The sequence below is a fragment of the Natator depressus genome, chromosome 6 (assembly GCF_965152275.1).
Source record: "Natator depressus isolate rNatDep1 chromosome 6, rNatDep2.hap1, whole genome shotgun sequence".
Taxonomy (NCBI): Eukaryota; Metazoa; Chordata; order Testudines; family Cheloniidae; genus Natator; species Natator depressus.
The window spans coordinates 17745770-17763862 of NC_134239.1; the positions used below are offsets into that span (position 1 = coordinate 17745770).

At 45.1% G+C, this 18093-nt stretch overlaps 1 protein-coding gene across 1 annotated transcript in view; it reads left to right on the forward strand.

The window, feature by feature from the left end:
* Positions 1 to 18093, forward strand: part of LOC141989731 (NACHT, LRR and PYD domains-containing protein 3-like) — an 82017-nt gene that overhangs the window by 54229 nt on the left and 9695 nt on the right. Inside the window, exons 11-12 of the mRNA XM_074956656.1 lie at positions 5606 to 5776; positions 14811 to 14997. Coding sequence (XP_074812757.1) covers positions 5606 to 5776; positions 14811 to 14997 — 358 coding nt within the window. The remainder of the gene's footprint in view (positions 1 to 5605; positions 5777 to 14810; positions 14998 to 18093) is intronic.

Genomic DNA, 18093 nt, shown 5'->3' on the forward strand with positions numbered 1-18093 from the left:
TTTACCTCAGACCATTTCTCCAGTTTGTCCAGATCATTTTGAATTATAATCCTATCCTCCAAAGCACTGGTATCATCTGCAAACTTTATAAGTGTACTCTCTATGCCATTATCTAAATCATTGATGAATATATTGAACACAACCGGACCCAGAACTGATCCCTACAGAACCCCTCTCGTTATACCCTTCCAGCATGACTGTGAACCATTGATAACTATTCTCTGGGAGTGGTTTTCCAACCAGTTATGCACCCACCTTATAGTAGCTCCATCTAGCTTGTATTTCCCTAGTTTCTTAATGAGAAGGTCATGCGAGACTATATCAAAAGCCTTACTAAAGTCTAGATATACCACATCTAGCAGATCCCCCATATCCACAGGGCTTGTTACCCTGTCAAAGAAAGCTATCAGGTTGGTTTGACATGATTTGTTCTTGACAAATCCTTGCTGATTATCACTTATCACCTTGTTATCTTCTAGATATTTGCAAATTGATTCCTTAATTATTTGCTCCGTTATCTTACTTGGTACAGAAGTTAAGCTGACTGGTCTGTAATTGCCTGGGTTGCCCTTGTTTCCCTTTTTATAGACAGACACTATATGTGCTCTTTTCCAGTCTTCTGGAATCTCCCCTGTCTTCCATGACTTTTCAAAGATAATAGCTAATGACTCAGATATCTCCTCAGTCAGTTCCTTGAGTATTCTAGGATGCATTTCATCAGGCCCTGGTGACTTGAAGACATCTAACTTTTCCAAGTAACTTTTGTTGTCAGATGCCACTGGTGTGGTGCTCTGCTCTGTTCAATGTTGATATCAGTCGGCTGCATGCGTGTGTTCCCTCTATGTGCTGCCCTGGCTCTGCAGATCGCTGGCACAGCAGACCCTGAGAGAATCCCCAATGACTACAGACTCCGATAAGGTACGAAGGTACCCGGCCAGGTTTATTGCCAAACGAAACACAGTCTCTGGCTCACCAGATTAGATATCTACAGTTCTGCTAGTACATATGTGCTCCCTGACATTGGACTGGCTCAGTCAGTGCTTTATGTTAGCAAAGTCTTGACCATTACTTTAGTCCAGGCCTCATACCGGGCCTCTGATACAAGGGTTTATGTTTCAGGGCCTCATCTTACCACAAATTTTAACTTGTTCTTTCCCTATTTTAGCATCTGAACCTACCCCATTTTTACTGGCATTCTCTATGGCAACCTTCTTGGTGAAAACCGAAACAAAGAAGTCATTAAGCACTTCTGCCATTTCCACATTTTGTGTTATTTTTCCCCTCTTCACTGAATAACAGGCCTACCCTGTCCTTGGTCTTCCTCTTGCTTGTAATGTATTTGGAGAATGTTTTCTTGTTACCCTTTATGTGTCTAGCTAGTTTGATCTCGTTTTGTGCTTTGGCCTTTCTAATTTTGCCCCTACATCATGTGTTTTTTGTTTATATTCCTCCTTTGTAATTTGACGTTGTTTCCACTTTTTGTAGGACTCTCTTGATTTTTAGATCATCCAAGATCTCCCGGTTAAGCCAGGGTGGTCTCTTGCCATACTTCCGGTCCTCTTTTACACAGTGGGATAGTTTGCTCCTGTGCCCTTAATAATGTCATTCTGAAAAACTGCCAGCTGTCTTCCTTTTTTTTCCGCTTAGACTTGCTTCCCATGAGATCTCACCCACTAACTCCCTGAGTTTGCTAAAGTCTGCCTTCTTGAAATCTGTTGTCTTTATTTTGCTGTTTTCCCTCCTACCATTCCTTAGAATCATGAGCTCTTCATTTCATGATCGCTTTCACCCAAGCTGCCTTCCGACTGCAAATTCTCAACCAGTTCCTCCCTATTTGTCAAAATCAAGTCTAGAACAGCCTCTCTCCTAGTAGATTTCTCCACCTTGTGGAACAAAAAATTGTCTCCAATACATTCCAAGAACATATTGGATAATCTGTACCCTGCAGTGTTATTTTCCCAACACATGTCCGGGTAGTTGAAATCCCCCATTACCACCAAGTCCTGTGCTTTGGATGTTCTTTTTAGTTTGAAAAACTCCTCATCCACCTCTTCTTCCTGGTTAGGTGGTCTGTAGTAGACTCCTACTATTACATCACTTTATTTTTTACCCCTTTTATCCTTACATGGAGACTGTCAACAAGTCTTCTCCTATTTCCATCTCAACCTCAGTCCAAGTGTATACATTCTTAATATATAAAGCAACACCTCCTCCCTTTTCCCCCTGCCTGTCCTTCCTCAGCAAGCTGTACCCTTCTATACCAATATTCCAATTGTGCGTATTGTCCCACCAGGTCTCTGTGATGCCAACTATGTCATAGTTGTGTTCATTGACCAGCATTATGAGTTCTTCCTGCTTATTCACCATACTTCTTGCATTTGTATACAGGCATTTAAGATACAAATTTGATTCCTCCCTCAGTTCTGTCTTGTCTCTTGTTGATCCCTGGTATTACAGCCCATGCTCCCCCCAATTTCTGACCCTTCTCCCAAGTCTCCATGTCTTTGACTTACTTGTGGGCTTTGGTCTCCTGCCCCCTTCAAACCTAGTTTAAAGCCCCCCTCACTAGGTTAGCCAGTCTGTTTCCAAATGTGCTCTTCCCCTTCCTTGATAGGTGGATCCCATCTCTGCTTAGCAGTCCTTCCTCCTGGAACAGCATCCCGTGGTCAAGGAAGCCAAAGCCCTTCTGGTGACACCATCTTCGCAGCCATGCATTCACCTCCAGGATGCATCTGTCTGCCCTAACCTTGACCAGAAGGATCAAGGAGAACACCACCTGCGCTCCAGACTCCTTCGTCCTTACTCCCAGAGCCCTGTAGTCACTTTTGATTTGCTGAGGGTCATACCTCGCAGTATCATTAGTGCTCACATAGATGAGTTGCATGGGGTACTAGTCAGAGGGCCGGATGATCCTCGACAATCCCTCCGTAACGTCTTGGATATGGGCCCCTGGCAGGCAGCATACCTCCCAGGATGCCATGTCAGGGTGACAGATGGGTGCCTCTGTCCCCCTCAGAAGAGAGACTCCAACCACCACTACTCTACGTTTCCTCCTGGGAATGGTGGCTGAAGACCTCCCAGCCTTGGGGGTACACGGCGGCTTCTCCTCCTCCACCTTAGGGGGCGATTCCTCATCTTTCATTGCCAGAGCAGCATAATGGTTCTCCATCAACATAGGGGGTGGGATGGGAGTAGGGGTGGAGCACTGCCTGCTGCCAGAAGTAACCAGCTGCCAGTGTCCTCCCTCTGACAGAGTCATATCCTCCTCCCCCATTGGTGTGCCAGGAGTCTTCTGCAGCTGGATAGCTTCCCCTGCCTTTGACGTCTCCACATGAATACTCTCGAGGAATTCCTCATGGGCACGGATGCTCCTCAGCCTAGCCACCTCCTCCTGTAGCTCTCGCACCTGCTTCCTGAGAGATTCCTCCAGCAGGCACCTTTTGCATTGGATGGTCCCCTCAGCCTGGTTTTCTGTGAGTGGGAAATGCAGACCCCAGTCTTTGCAAAACCACACCAAGATCTGGATAGAGGCATCCATGGTCAGGCTCTCTGTCTGGCTACAGGTGCAAGTGGAGGAGACGGGAGCAGTGTTGACACAGGTGATACGGCCCTTCCTAACCATATTCACTGTCTCAAGACTCCCTCCTACAAACCTCCTTCCAAACTCCCCTGGTCACTTAGCCTCTGGCTTTTAAGGCCTTCTCTGCTAGGTCATTCCTACCCCCTCACTAATCACACGGGGCGGGTGATCACTAGCCTGATTGAGGCTGATCAAGGGTGATCAAGGGAACAAGGCTCAAACAGTCCCCAGACACACAATCCCAACTGACCCAATCACTGAAATAAACCTGAAAGAGAAAGAAAGACACAAACAAACAGTCAAGCAAACTCAACACTCAAACTCACTCACCCCAAGGTTCATACTCTCACCTTGTTTGATTCGGCAGAGGGATCGCCTTCTCATTCTCCCCCTCTCAAACTCTCCTGTTCACAGTCCCCTGTTCGCTAGCTCCCCCTGATAATAAGATACTTTATCAAACAGGAGAATATCTCACACAAAGTTTTCCCCCCAGTCATTTCCAACCAGGCTGGTTATAACCCTCCATTCATAAAACAAGGCAGCTGGCAGCTAGGTAAAAGATACTGGGTGTCTCTCTGCATTCCCCTGATAAAGCAGACTAATTAAGTTGACCTAGGTTATGTCAATGCACAGCCACTGCAGTAATTCAATCTGTTTTACATGTCCAAACCATGCTCCTTGCGTCGGTGGTGTGTCCCCTCACTAGGAGCGCTGGCACCAATTTAACTGCCATTGGGGGATGGTTTCTGAAAGGCAGCAACAGCTGATGTAGGTAACAGTGTCTACACTGACCAAACTACATCGCCTTAAGTGCTACACCTCTTGTGAAGGTGGAGTTAAGTCGGTGTAGTGCGCGAGTTGCATTGGTGGGAGCTACATTTTAGTGTAGACGATTACAGAGTTAGGTTGACATAAAATGCATGACATTGACCTAACTGTGTAGTGTAGACCAGCCCTAATTCTTTGATCTTCATTACAAACAGGACACCCTCCTGCTGTGTACTCTTTCTTGGAGATTTTGTGATCTCTTGTCAATTTCACACTCTTGATTAGCTCTGTATGCAGATAGACTTACATTGTAAGACACACAATACACAATGGACAGCCAGGCAGAGATAAGCATCTCCTACCCAATGTTGGATAAAACCTGTTTATCAACTTCAGGGGACCTGTCTTAATTTACACAGCTTTAGAACATAGTTCTCACTATAGATACATAACTCCTTAAACATCATTTGTACATACCTCTCACCAAGATTAGGACAACCAATGTGTCACTGCCTGTTGGTAGAGTCCTTACATGCTGCCCCTTTGGTGCACAATTAGGTAGACACCAGACCCAAGGGATCCCTTGCAAACCACTGTGCGCCTCTTATGCCCTCAGCCAGTTGGCCCCAAGAGATGTCTGGGTCACAGGCATACTGATAACACAGCTCGGCCAGCAAGTGTCACTGAGAGCGGGTTGTGGGCTGGCCCCCACCTACTTGCCCTGGCTCTTGGGATGCTGCTGCCCAGCCTTCTCTCCCTACTGCCTGCAGCCTGCTGCTCACCCTCACACACATTGGCCATCTCTATGTCAGCCAGATTCACTGTCCCCAGGATGTCACTTAGCTTTCCTTATTACTCTGGTTATCACAGCACCCGCTACTGGCTAGGTGCTGATCTGAGTCCCTGCCAGTCCCAGAATATCCTGGAGCCCAGTCCTCCAACTCATTATAGATCCGGGGTACCCACTTGTGGACCAGCAGCTCATTACAGAATGTAGTTAGGACTCTCCAGCCCATTAGAAATGGACTCTCAATCTCTCTTTCCTTTGGACTCAGATGAACGTTCCCTTGTGGAATACACAGGAACTGACAACAGGTGCACATGGAAATGAATTTCCTCAGGAGGCTGTCATGCCAGTAGGAGTATTGTGATTCATCTCTGCATGTTTAGAGTAGAAAATCTCCTCCTAGACACCACTGACAGCAGTGAATGGGGCAAAAATAAACAATTTCCTCTTTATATCTTTGGCGCCTGCAGATTGAGTCGTTGTGATTTCACAGTTGCTTGTTGTGGGGAGCTCTTCTCTGCTCTTGGTACAAACCAGGCCCTGAGAGAACTGGACGTATGTGAGAAAAAAATGGAAGATTCAGGGGTGAAGCAGCTGTGTGAAGGACTGAAACATGAAAACTGCAAACTGCAGAAATTGTGGTAAGTTACAGCTGGGATTTGAACCTGTGACCCTGGTTATCTGTGGTTATTAACACAGTGTCAGGATTAAGGTCTCTTTACTAGAATCGTGCGGTTACTGTCCATGCCCGTAACCCAAGAACTGGCTCTCGTTTTTCTCTTACTGCTATGCTGATAGGCTGCAATTTACTAGTGAAAAACTTGGATGATATAGTGTCTCTTAGTGCACTCGGAAGCTGCATATTGTCATTAAAACCTCCAGTTCTTTCACTTAATAAGCAGGAATGAGAACACAAGTCTCAGACCCTTTCACAATTTAATTAAAAGAACCTTCATTCATTCAAATAATTTACCACCATTACCACAAATAATCCTGGGACAAAGACAAACAAACAGAAACAGAAAAAGAGAGGTAGAGTGAAAAGAGACAGAGGAGAGCATTAGCTTACGTGTTATTTGCAGCTCACATAAACACTCAGCCACGTGTTTTAAATCTACAGCTACAAGTGAATGTTTTTAAGTATCTAGGCCTCAAGACTGAAGGGGAGAAAGAAAAGTGCTTAAACAAGTCATTGAGAATGAGAGGGACGAGAGAGAAAAGAAGACTAGAGAAGATGAAAGGCAGATAGGAAGGAATGGAAGCAAGTTCTGTGGAATGTTGGAATGGTAAATATGTTTTTTAAATGCCCAGCTCTTCACACAGTCCTAAATATCCCCCCTCCCCCCCCCCACACACAGTCTGTGGTTCTGGGATGTTCTAAACAGTCCCTTTCAGAGACTTAATGCAGGGAAGTCCTTTGGCCTATGGTATACAGGAGATCAGACTAGATGATCATAGTGGTCCCATCTGGCCTTAGAATCTATGAATATTCCCTCTGCAGATTTAGTCAGCATTTGCCTGAGGAATTGCTTGGGCCAATATTGACCTGCAGCCAGCAGATTCCTCTCACTCTTGTGCTACTCCTCGTGTTCCCCACACAGCAGTAGCAGGACCATTGGTTCAGGGATCATAATATCCCTTCCCACTGCTGCTGATGCTGCTGCAGAGGCAAGGAATGAACAGAGGGCATTATGAGGGGTGGTTATCGGGCCTGCATTTTTGGCTCCTCCTATTATCGAAAGGAGCTTTTGTCTGCACATGTGCATTTCTGGTGTAAATCTCCTGGAGATTCAGGATAGTGAGAGTGAGGGGGTTGTTTCCACAAGAAAGTTGTTGTACACACTTAATTAGCTTTTAGAGAGGAAGGCTGGTCTAGGGATTAGGGCAGTAGCTTGGGACACCTGGGTTCCAGTCCCTCCTCTGCCAGACCCCCTGTGTGACCTCGGGCAAGTCACTTAATCTCTCTGTGCCTCAGATGTGTAAATGGGGATAGTAGCTCTGCCATACCTCACAGGAGCATCAGAAAGAGAAAACACTGAAAAAGATTGAGTTGTTTTGGTACTACGCAGACCTGCCACCATTTATAAAACAACCCATAGATTATATTAACATTAATTCACAGACATAATGCCTGTTTGTCCTACTCAGACCCACTGTGTGAATTCATTCCATCCATCTAAACTAGCATTCATTGCACACCATCGGGGCAAATTTTGGATACAATCTGGGTTTTATCCAACTGTCCTTCATGGTTTTCCCCTTGCCTCCCTCCCAAACTGCCCTCGACTGGTTCCTCTTGCTGCATCTCTCTCTCTCCCTCTTCTTAGCCCTGTGTTATGGGAATCTAGCTCCTAATGTCGTCTTAGTGCAAAGCACAAAGCAGCTGTTGATGGGGGGCAAGGATGTGGCCTGATGCGCTGCTACTTACACCAAACTGAACAGGAGTGAAACATGAGCAGTAGCATTTCATACGGAGTGGGAGCCCCACCATAAGGAGATGCTTCCTTTTCAGGCTGTCCCTTGTTCTTGGAGCCCCCTTGTCATAACCATAGGGGTAGCCTAAATTCCTCCTTACCTGTAAGGGGTTAAGAAGCTCAAGTAACCTGGTTGGCACCTGACCAAAGGAACCAATGAGGACAAAAGATACTTTCAAATCTGGGGTGGGGAAGAGGTTTTGTTTTGGGTTCTCTGTTTTCTGTGGCCATTCACTCTTGGGACTAAGAGGGACCGGACATCAATCCATGTCCTCCAAACCATTCTGAACAAGTCTCCCATATTTCAAACTTGTAAGTAACAGCCAGGCAATGCGTGTTAGTTTATCTTTGTTTTCTCAACTTGTGAATTTTCCCTTTGCTAGAGGGAGGTTTATCCCGGTTTTGTTGTAACTTTGAAACTAAGGCTAGAGGGGGTTCCTCTGTGCTCTTTGAATTTTCTGCTACTCTGTAAGGTTAACTACCAGCCTAAGTTTACAGAGGTGATTCTTTTACCTTTTCTCTTTAAATAAAATCCTTCTTTTTAAGAACCTGACTGATTTTTCCATTGTTCTAAAACCCAGGGGTTTGGGTCTGTAGTCCCTTTGTAACCAATTGGTGAGGATATATGCTCAAGCTTTCCCCAGGAAAGGGGGTGTAGGCTTGGGGGATTATTTGGGGGGAATAGGACTCCAAGTGGTCCTTTCCCTGATTGTTTGTTAAATCACTTGGTGGTGGCAGCGATCCCAAGTCAAGAAAGGAATCTGTGCCTTGGGGAAGTTTTAACCTAAGCTGGTAAGAATAAACTTAGGGGGTCTTTCATGCGTGTCCCCACATCTGTACCCCAGAGTTCAGAGTGGGGAAGAAACCCTGACACCCCTTCTAAAATCTGTCTGTCAAGTCCCCTCCTTCGCCTCATTTGAATCTCTCACGAAAACTCACTTTTCAGCATCTGCTACAAAACAGTGTCTCTGCACTGTAATCTCTAAAAAACAAAACCCCCAAATCAAACCACAGCATTTAAATCCCCCAAAGCCATGTCTGTGCATGTACCTACACTGAGTAATCGAGCTTGCTTTGTAACCCAAGTCCTTCCTCACCCTTCCCTAGTGTAATATCCTCACTTGTCTGTTACGTCCATCATTTAGGCTCCAACAGGGGATCCGGGTAAGCAGATTTTTACATCCGTGTGGAGTCCTATTGAAGTCAGTGGAGCTCTGTTCTGGTAAAGGGTCCAGCTGGGCAAATTCGACTGCGAGATCGGGGCCTTAGATTATAAACTGTTCAGGGGAGGGACCTGTGTTCTATGTCACTTGTGTGCTATAAGGTATCAGTCAGATGTCTGTGCTCTTGTTATAAATCTCAGTCAATACTAGGCAAGCATTACTTTTAAACAGTACTCCGCACAGAGTGCCCCCTGCTGCACTCTATCTGCTGAAAAATCTAACCAATGGGAATGATCAAAGGGGTAAATTGTATGAGTTCCTATGTTCACTTGGGGCCTGATACTGAGCACTTACAGCTCCCATTGAAATCAGGATCAGGACAACATCGGGGCCTGTCCATCTCCCACCACTTACAGTGGGACATGATTAGACATTTATTGAGAGCACAGGCTGACATCCCACATGTGAAGCCAATTCTCGTTTGCTCTGTGTGTTCCATGGACTGACTGAATAAACAAACTTCCATTTATTCACATCACTTTAGTTACTGCAAAAGCATCTATCATTGTACTATGGAAGCTCAAACTCTCCCTTACAGTTAGTAAGTAACTGTAACTCTTGCTTTCCTTAAAACAAGAGGCTCTTGAAGGTTTCAAATTAATGTAGTCACTAATTATTCCTTGGGTGTAGAAACATGCTCCTGCTCCTATTACAGTCACTCTCTAATGCTAAATTTGGTGAAGTAATGCATGCTGGAATCCAAGGTAGAGATTTAAAGGCAAATTGTAGTATTTATGAGCTTTAAAGAGTGTGTTTGCTCCAAGTTTCTTTGCACATGTGATATCATCCTCCATCATTGTTTTTCTCTCTCATGCTGCTTCATTATTTATTGGCTTAATTACTAAACAAACAGCATTTAAAAAAATGACTTTAGTCTTAGTATGGGTAAATACTTAGGGTAGGATCCACAAAGCTACTTAAGCACCTTAACCCCATGTTTAGGAACCCAAGTCCCAATTTTGGCTCCACTGCGACCCACAAAACTCCTGCCAAACCCTGTAGGTACTCAGCGCCTGTTTTCCAGGTAAAAGTTCCCTAGGCACCTATGTTCCTGCCTCAGCCTCTTCCCAGGCTCTCAGCATATTGCCCAGCTAGTTCCATTGCAGGCCAATTCTCTCTGCTCCCTGGCAGGGTAGGCTCTGACTCAGTAGGAGTCTTCCTGCTCCCTGCAGGGCCCTCCACCAGCACAGAGAATCCTGGGTGGACTCATTTCCTCCTGCTTTCCTTCCCAACTGCCTTGGGCTCCCTCTTGCAGGCCTGCCTGCCAACAATGCACCCCAGCTCCTTGGCTCCAGCCAGGCATCTCTCACCGAGTGAGAACCAGCATTCCTTGCCAGCCCACCTGAGCCAGGTTCAGCCCTTTTAACTCCCTCGTCCAAGCATGGCGCCTACTGCAGAGGTAGTGGGGTGAGGCTAATTTTGCCAGAGGCTCTCATTAACCGCTTCTCTCCCTGTATGGAGTTGGTACATCCCATCACAAGGGGAAATCTCCCTCTGTATGTTTACTACAGTGAAGATTAGCACATGCTCTTTACAGTTATGGTAACCTCTATTTTGTGATGGGAGCTGGTTGTGCATTTTTTGGTAGAGAATGACAGAGAGATTCAGGTGGGCTGGCAAAGCATAAAATGCCTGTAGGTTTTGTTAAAAAGAAATTGTGAACTCCAGCCCAAATCAAAAATTAGTGAACTTCTGGTCAAGGCAGCTGATGTCTTTCAGGATGGTATCAGGACCTTAAAACCTACCAAAGCAACAAGTGTCCTTGCAGGGGGAGAAATTCCTACATTTTTGCAAAGCTCATCCTGTACATTTTGTGATAGAGCCAAAGGTTGAAGCAGAATTTCAGTACTGATAGGACTCTGGAATTATTTCAAGGTTAACTGGTGTGACTGGAGCACTCCTATAGTGATGAAAAGTTGTGGATGAAAGGCTGGCTGGATCTGTGGTGATATCAAGGTTACTATTAATCCATTATTGCATATGGATAAGTATCCATTACCTAGAATAGATTATATATTTGCCCGTGGTAAGCATTTCTCCTCAATCAACCTCTCCCAAGCATACCCAGAAATAGAGGCAGAAGACAGTGACAAGTACCACCTCACAATTAACATATTTCAATATAACAGACTAGTGTTTGAAATAGCATTCACACCTGCTATTTAGCAGCGAGCCATGGACCATGTAACAGAGTATTCCTAGCACTTGGAGTTACTAGGATGATAGACTGTTCATGGGGCCTAATGACGAAGAGCATTTTGAAAACCTCTGAAAGGTGCTCTCTGTGGGCTTGTCTACATGCATAGCTAAAGCCCTGTGTGGACACTCCCATTTCAGAAGAAGAGTGCCCTTTTCTGATCTAGTTTCTATGACTTTCAAAGTGATAAATTGATGCATGGTTGCAAAGTATGATGATATCCTAAGATGGAAATGCAAAGCAGCGGTGTGACACTTCCTATGCCTATGCACCAAATGCCTCCAAGTTCCCTCCCTCTCCCTAGTAAATGTCCCTCATGTCAGGCCCTGGATTACTGACAATCATTTTGACCATTCACTCTTATGTTTCAGCTCCCTACTGTAGTGAATATCTCATACTTTGTCACCCCTTGCTACTCAGTTATGTACATGCAGCTGTGTGAAATCAAACGTGTTGGAGAAGTCTGCAGATAAAACACCAAAGTCACATGGGGTTTGAGATGTTCGTGATTGAGCTGCTAAGTTATCTGAGTTTGATCAAGACATCTAGGTACACTCTGATAGTTATGGCAATTTTCTGCAATATCCTGGACAAACCTTATTAAATTAAGTTTAAGTATTTTAGTAGTTAGTTATATTAAATGCAAATGTTTATGTATTGTGGGATTGTATGGAACTTCTTCAGGAGGAAGATAGGATTAATGCAATCTCTGGGAAGTACTGTGAGCTCCAAAAGACTATGTTGACAAAGGTAGCGGACACAAATGATCTTTTGGGACAATATATGTGAAGTTGAACTCCTAGAAAGTACATGGGAGGAGAGGATTCTAAAGCTCCACCTATGGACTAAGTCTTTGACGCATGACCCTAAGTGGGGGACTTATTGTCTGCTGATCACCTGTTGCATGAGGACAGGTCAAAGACAAACTCTCTGTAAAGGTGTAACTAATATATTCACGAATGTACTTGTTCTGAGCTGAAGCTATGATGAACTTGTGACCACATGTCAAGGCTGATTCCCCACTCTGGCACTTCAAGTGCAGAAGGTGGGGGCCCGCAAGGATTCTAAAAATTAATACTTGCCAGTCCAGGCTTGTATTAAACTCCCAAGATTATGGATCCCCCTGGTCTTGGTTGGTAAATGCTGCCACCACCCAAGTGCAAAACTCCTTTGAGAGCCCAGGCAGGTGCACTTGGGAATGCCTTCCTGTGGGGTACCCCTAACTCTTTCACCCCTCCTCCGGGGAAGAGCCGAGAAAAGGGAAGAAAAATAAATCATCTGTTTCCACCAGCTATCTGAAAAACATGTGCCCAGACCTCTTACCTCCTAAGAAACAGGGCTCCAGTCATGTTCTTAAAAAAGGTAAATTTATTAAAAAATGGGGAAAGAAAATACATCTGGAAAATCAGCTTGTTGCTAGATATTAAAAGAGCAACTGAAAGGATTAAACACCAAGAATGGCTTTCTTGGGGTCCAGCTTAAAGGTTACAAAAACAAAACAAAAGCACCAGTGTTAGCACAGAGGAGTCCAAAATAAAGAGATAAACCTGATCACGTCCAACTAAACATTTCCTGATCTACTTACATATCTGTGGTTCCAAATGAGTAGTTTCTAGGTATGATGCTGATGATTTTTCATACCTGGCCCAAACCTTACAGCATACCCTGCTGCCCTGTCTATCCAGCTGAAAGAACAGCAACAACACAGACAAAGGGGACGTTTTTTCTCAATTTTAAAAGTTTCTAGCCTTCCCATTGGCTCTTTTGGCCAGGTGCCCACTCATTTCCTCTTACCCAAGAATTTCAGTGAGACTTCTTAACCCTTTACAGGTAAGGCAAGTAGAGAACAGCTACTGAGAAGGATTTTTATAGCTAACTGACTGGCTGGGTGTCCATAAAAGGGAGCTACCCTGCTCCCCCTCATTTACCATGCCACAGGAAAACACACTGTGTGGGGTTTGAAGGACTAATCACCAACAATGTCCTCGATGAAGCAAGGGAGTGATACCTGCTAAGCTTAATAGCATGTGTGTAGGTTCTCTTACTGTTTTTAATATGTTTTCTCTGTAATCCTTTTACCTAAAAATAAATGTGCTTGCTTAGAAAGAGCTGCATGGTAATTTAACTGTAGCAATTATACCATTTACCATCTCTGAGGAGAAAAGCAAAACAGGTCTGCTTAGGCAGCCTGGCTTTGCTGGGGATATCACATTATAGGCAGGGAGCAGTGCAGTCTGGAAACACCCATGTCAGGAGGGAGAGACACCTGTCTCCACTAAGGTTGCCAACCGTCCCATTTTTGCCAGGAGTCTCCCTGAATCGGGCTCTATCTTCCGGAAGCTACTGAAGCCAATCTGGGAGATTTTAGGCTGCCAAAAGTCTGGTGGCGCAGTGGGGCTAAGGCAGGCTCCCTGCCTGCCCTGTCCCATGCTGCTTCTGGAAGCAGCTGGCATGTCTCTGCAGCCCCAGGGGGCAGCCAGGGGGTCTCCACGTGCTGCTCCCACCCACCCCCAGTGCCGACCCCACAGCTCCCATTGGCTGGGAACTGTGGCCAATGGGAGCTGTGGGGGCAGTGCCTGTAGGTGAGGGAAGCACACAGAGACTCCCTGGTGCCCCTCCGGGGGCTGTGGGGATGTGCCTGCCGCTTCGGGGAGCAGTGTGGGGCCAGGGCAGGCAGGGAGCCTGCCTTAGCCTTACTGCACTGATGACTGGGAGCCACCCGAGGTAAGCACTGCTTGACCAGAGCCTGCACCCCTCACCCCCTGCCCCAGCCCTGAGCCTCCTCCTGGAACCAGGACCCCACAATTCCTCCCGCACCCCTTCCTGCACCCCAATTCCCTGCCCCAGCCCTGAGAACCCTCCAGCACCTAAACTCACCCCCAGAGCTTGCACCCCACACCTCGTCCTGAACCCCAACTCCCTGCCCCAGCCCTGAGCCCCCTCCCAGACCCAGCACCCCCTCCCACACTCCAACCCATGGCCCATCCCAGAGCCCCCTCCAGCACCCAAACTCCCACCCAGAGCTCACACCCCACACCTGTTCCTACACTCCAACCCCCTGCCCCAGCCCAGTGAAAAATGAGTGAGGGTTGGGGAGAGCGAGTGACAGAGGGAGAGGGGATTGAGTGAGGTGGGGCGGGGTCTCGTGGAAGGGGCAGCGCCTCAGGGAAGGGCTGGAGTTGGGCAAGGGTGTTTGGGTTTGTCTGATTAGTAAATTGGCAACCCTAGTCTCCACCCATGGGAGGTGATGGCTGGGGAGCTGGAAGCCTGAGGATGGGTGACCTTGCTGGATCACAGAGGCAGAATACAGGTGCAGTCGCCCTGATCTGTGACGCTTGTTGTAGACGCACATCGGCCTGACATGGAGGATGCACAGGATGGCAAGGGCAGGAGGGCAAAGTGAAGGTTATTGCGGGCCCTAGGTTCTGCATTTCTACACTTTCCAAAGTTGTCTTTTCTTACTGTAACTTTAGCACTGATTTTCTGGCATGTGTGGTTTTAAAATTGCAGTGCTCTATTAAGATTTGTTTTTATTAAGTTACTGGAACATATCTACAAACTTGACTCTAGCTTGATAAAGATTTTTGGCAATTGTATTTTTTAAGTGTACAGTTAGAATATATTGCTCTGCAGCAATGCACTTAATGTGTTTCAGGACGCTGTCCTAGAGCATTTCTTATTGAATATAGGTGTGCCGTGTCTTTTCTTTCAGAAAGTTTGTAATCTCAGGCATTTGAGCAACTCTATACATGAAACTGATGGTTCATTTTTCTTTTCACAGCTTGTCTGTCAATCTTGTAAATGAAAATACAACAAAGGAGTTGAAAGTTTTGCAGAAGATAAAACCTGATCTGTTGATTGTGCATAATGCAGAAATCAACCATTGGACCCTCAATACACAGACAAGCAAGCCTGTGTTTCCTCTACGTCAGCACCATGCATTCATTTGTAAATTGTCTTGTAGTGCAGCAATGATGTGGAATATTTTTAAGAGTCGCTGGCTGGTTTCTGGACTTGTTCTGCTGTTAAGCATTGCTGTATATTGTCTTCTCTGGTCGATGAATATATAAGTATCTGAAATCCAAGGTCTTGTGCAAGGTTAATTGATCCTCATGTTCCTCCCTGAAAGGAACCTTTATCATGCAAGATGTTTGAAGTGGGAATTGAAATATGTCTGACTTCCCTTTAAAGCCAGAATGTCAAAACACCTTGCCTGGGTAATGTGAGCATATTGCTGCAGGATGTACAACCAGAGAGGTCCCACCACCAAGGGAGGTTTTAATGTACTGGTACTCACTGGGTTTTCCAGAGATCAGCAGACAAGGAAAGGGCTTTTGGCATCACAAGGCTGAGCCTGAACTAAGGCGGGGCCTTCTTTTGATCCAGCAAACAGACCGAGCCTTCTGCCCAAGGGACCCCCAACCCCTGGGCTTAGTAGGAGCCCATAAGACTGAGGGTGACCTCTGGTAAGCTTTTAGCATGTGTATAGGAACTAGGATTGTTTTCTATATGTTTCCTCTGTAATGTTTTGGATATGTTGTTGTAGCTCCTTGAGAAAGATTAACCACAAGTGCTGGATTCCAGGCAGACCTGCTGGGGAAATCACAGCGAAGTGCAGCCTTAACAGCAAGCCTTAACCTCCATTTGGTGGGAGAGAGACACAGGTCTCTGCTGAGGGCGGTGGCAGCTGGGAGCTTGAACCTTAAGTGGGAGCTCTCAAGGAAGACCAGGAGTGGGATCAAAGCTGCAGTTCTCTCTGAACTTGGGACATACCTTATTCACAGAAATGAAGTTACCTAATTCATCTTCAGTTCCTGGGTCTGTTTGTTGCACAAGTGCCAATATCATGGGGCCATGCGCACTCTTGATGCTGCACCATACTGGCATTGGGAGTGTAACCAGCACAGTACAATGATGTTCATGCAAGTTTTGCAGTATTAGCAAGTTGTTGACCAGTGGCAGTCAAACACCAAATTTGAAACTCTTTATTCTTAAAAGTGACAATTGTGACAAGTTTCTCTTTTCAGGTCTCTGCTCCTCTTGAAAGGCAGGAATGAATCCTTCAGGCACCTGGGCAGGCTGCAGAGCTGCACATTTCTGAATCTCAACACTTGTACCTCACTGTACAAGTTCATTCTATTATGGCAGGAATCGGTGTGCAGATGTGGTCGCCCCATCTTAAAAAAGATATATTGGAATTGGAAAAGATTCAGAAAAGGGCAACAAAAATGATTGGGGTATGGAACAGCTTCTGTATGAGGAGATATTAATAAGACTAGGACTTTTCAGCTTGGAAAAGAGACGGCTAAGGGGAGATATGATTGAGGTCTATAAAATCATGACTGGTGTAGAGAAAGTAGATGAGGAAGTGTTGGTTACTACTTCTCATAACACAAGAACTAGGGGTCACCAAATGAAATTAATAGGTAGCAGGTTTAAAAGAAATAAAAGGAAGTATTTCTTCACACAACACACAGTCAACTTATGGAACTCCTTGCCAGAGGATGTTGTGAAGGCCAAGACCATAATAGGGTTCAAAAAAGAACTAGATAAATTCATGGAAGATAGGTCCATCAATGGCTATTAGCCAGGATGGGCAGGGATGGTGTCCCTAGCCTCTGTTTGCCAGAAGCTGGGAATGAGTGACAGGGGATGGATCACTTGATGATTACCTGTTCTGTTCATTCCCTTTGGGACACCTGGCACTGTCCACTGTCGGAAGACAGGATACTGGGCTAGATGGATCTTTGGTCTGACCCAGTATGGCCATTCTTATGTTCTAGGAATATAACTTGCTTAGAGATTTCTTTCAGCTGCATCCATACTAGGAAATCTCCATATTGATGGAGTAGCTTAAAATTCACTTTAGCTGTTGAACTAATTCTAAAGTTCCCACAGCAACATTAATGCAACATAATAATAATATGTTCATAACTTGCCACCCCAAGTGGAGTTTCCTAAACATTTCAATCCACTCAGTCGTTTAGATTAAAACAAGTTCATCAACTACAAAGAGAGATTTTAAATGACTACAAGTAATGAAACATAAGTCAGAAATGGTTTCAAGAAAAATAAAGGTAATATGTTTACTAATGCCTAAGTCCCTTCATTTTCAGTTTAAACCGATTTTTAACCCCCCCCCCTAAAAATCCTGGGCTTTACAAAACATATTATTCAATTTTTTTCCAATTTTCACCCTACTTTTGTATCATTCAAATGATAAAAAATCATTTTTTGTGAGGATAATACACTACCTTGAATGAGATATATGTATTATAATAATATGTTAGTCAAGTAAGCCTATGCATTAGTCTAACAGCGGAGTCCAATACGTTCGCCACTAGCCACATGTGGCGAATCGGCTATTGAATTGTGGCTAATGCATGTGGCTTTTTTATAATGTGGCGAATAAGAAAAATTCAAAACCACAAGTGGGGCTAGCAGTGTGGCTAGCATCAAATTTCTATTGGACATCGCTGGTCTAGAAGATACATACAATAAACCAACAAACAGGCACACACGCAAGCGCACCTGAACTTACTGATGAATCTCATGCTCACCATGTACACATTTCAAGCGGTTACCAGATAGTGATTTAAAGATTTGATCCATTAAAATGGGAAGAAAATGAAAATCTGTATCAGAACATGAAGAAGTATTTGAAAGTTTTAAAAAAAACAAACAGGAGAAAAGGCTGAAGTTGAGTGTATGCACTGCAGATGGTGTGGCATCGAAGTTGACACTCAGGCCGACCAGATTAAAGAACATTTGGAGAGCAAATGACACAATTCTAAAACAAGAAGGCAAAAATAGAAACAAGCAAACATTGGAATCAGCATTCATCTGGTCACAGCAGAAAGAGCAAGATCAACATGATGTACTAAGTGAATTTGTACGTGCCCTCTACTTTTCAGGGCAGCCACTGGGCCTTGCTCTTGGTCCTTTTGTAAGGGGACTGTTGCCCCTTTATTAACATTCAGTGGGGGTGTTTTGGTTGGCTAGCTCCCAGTACTAAAAGGGGAAGGGTCTATGGGAAATCAGGACCCTGAGACTGATAGTCCCCG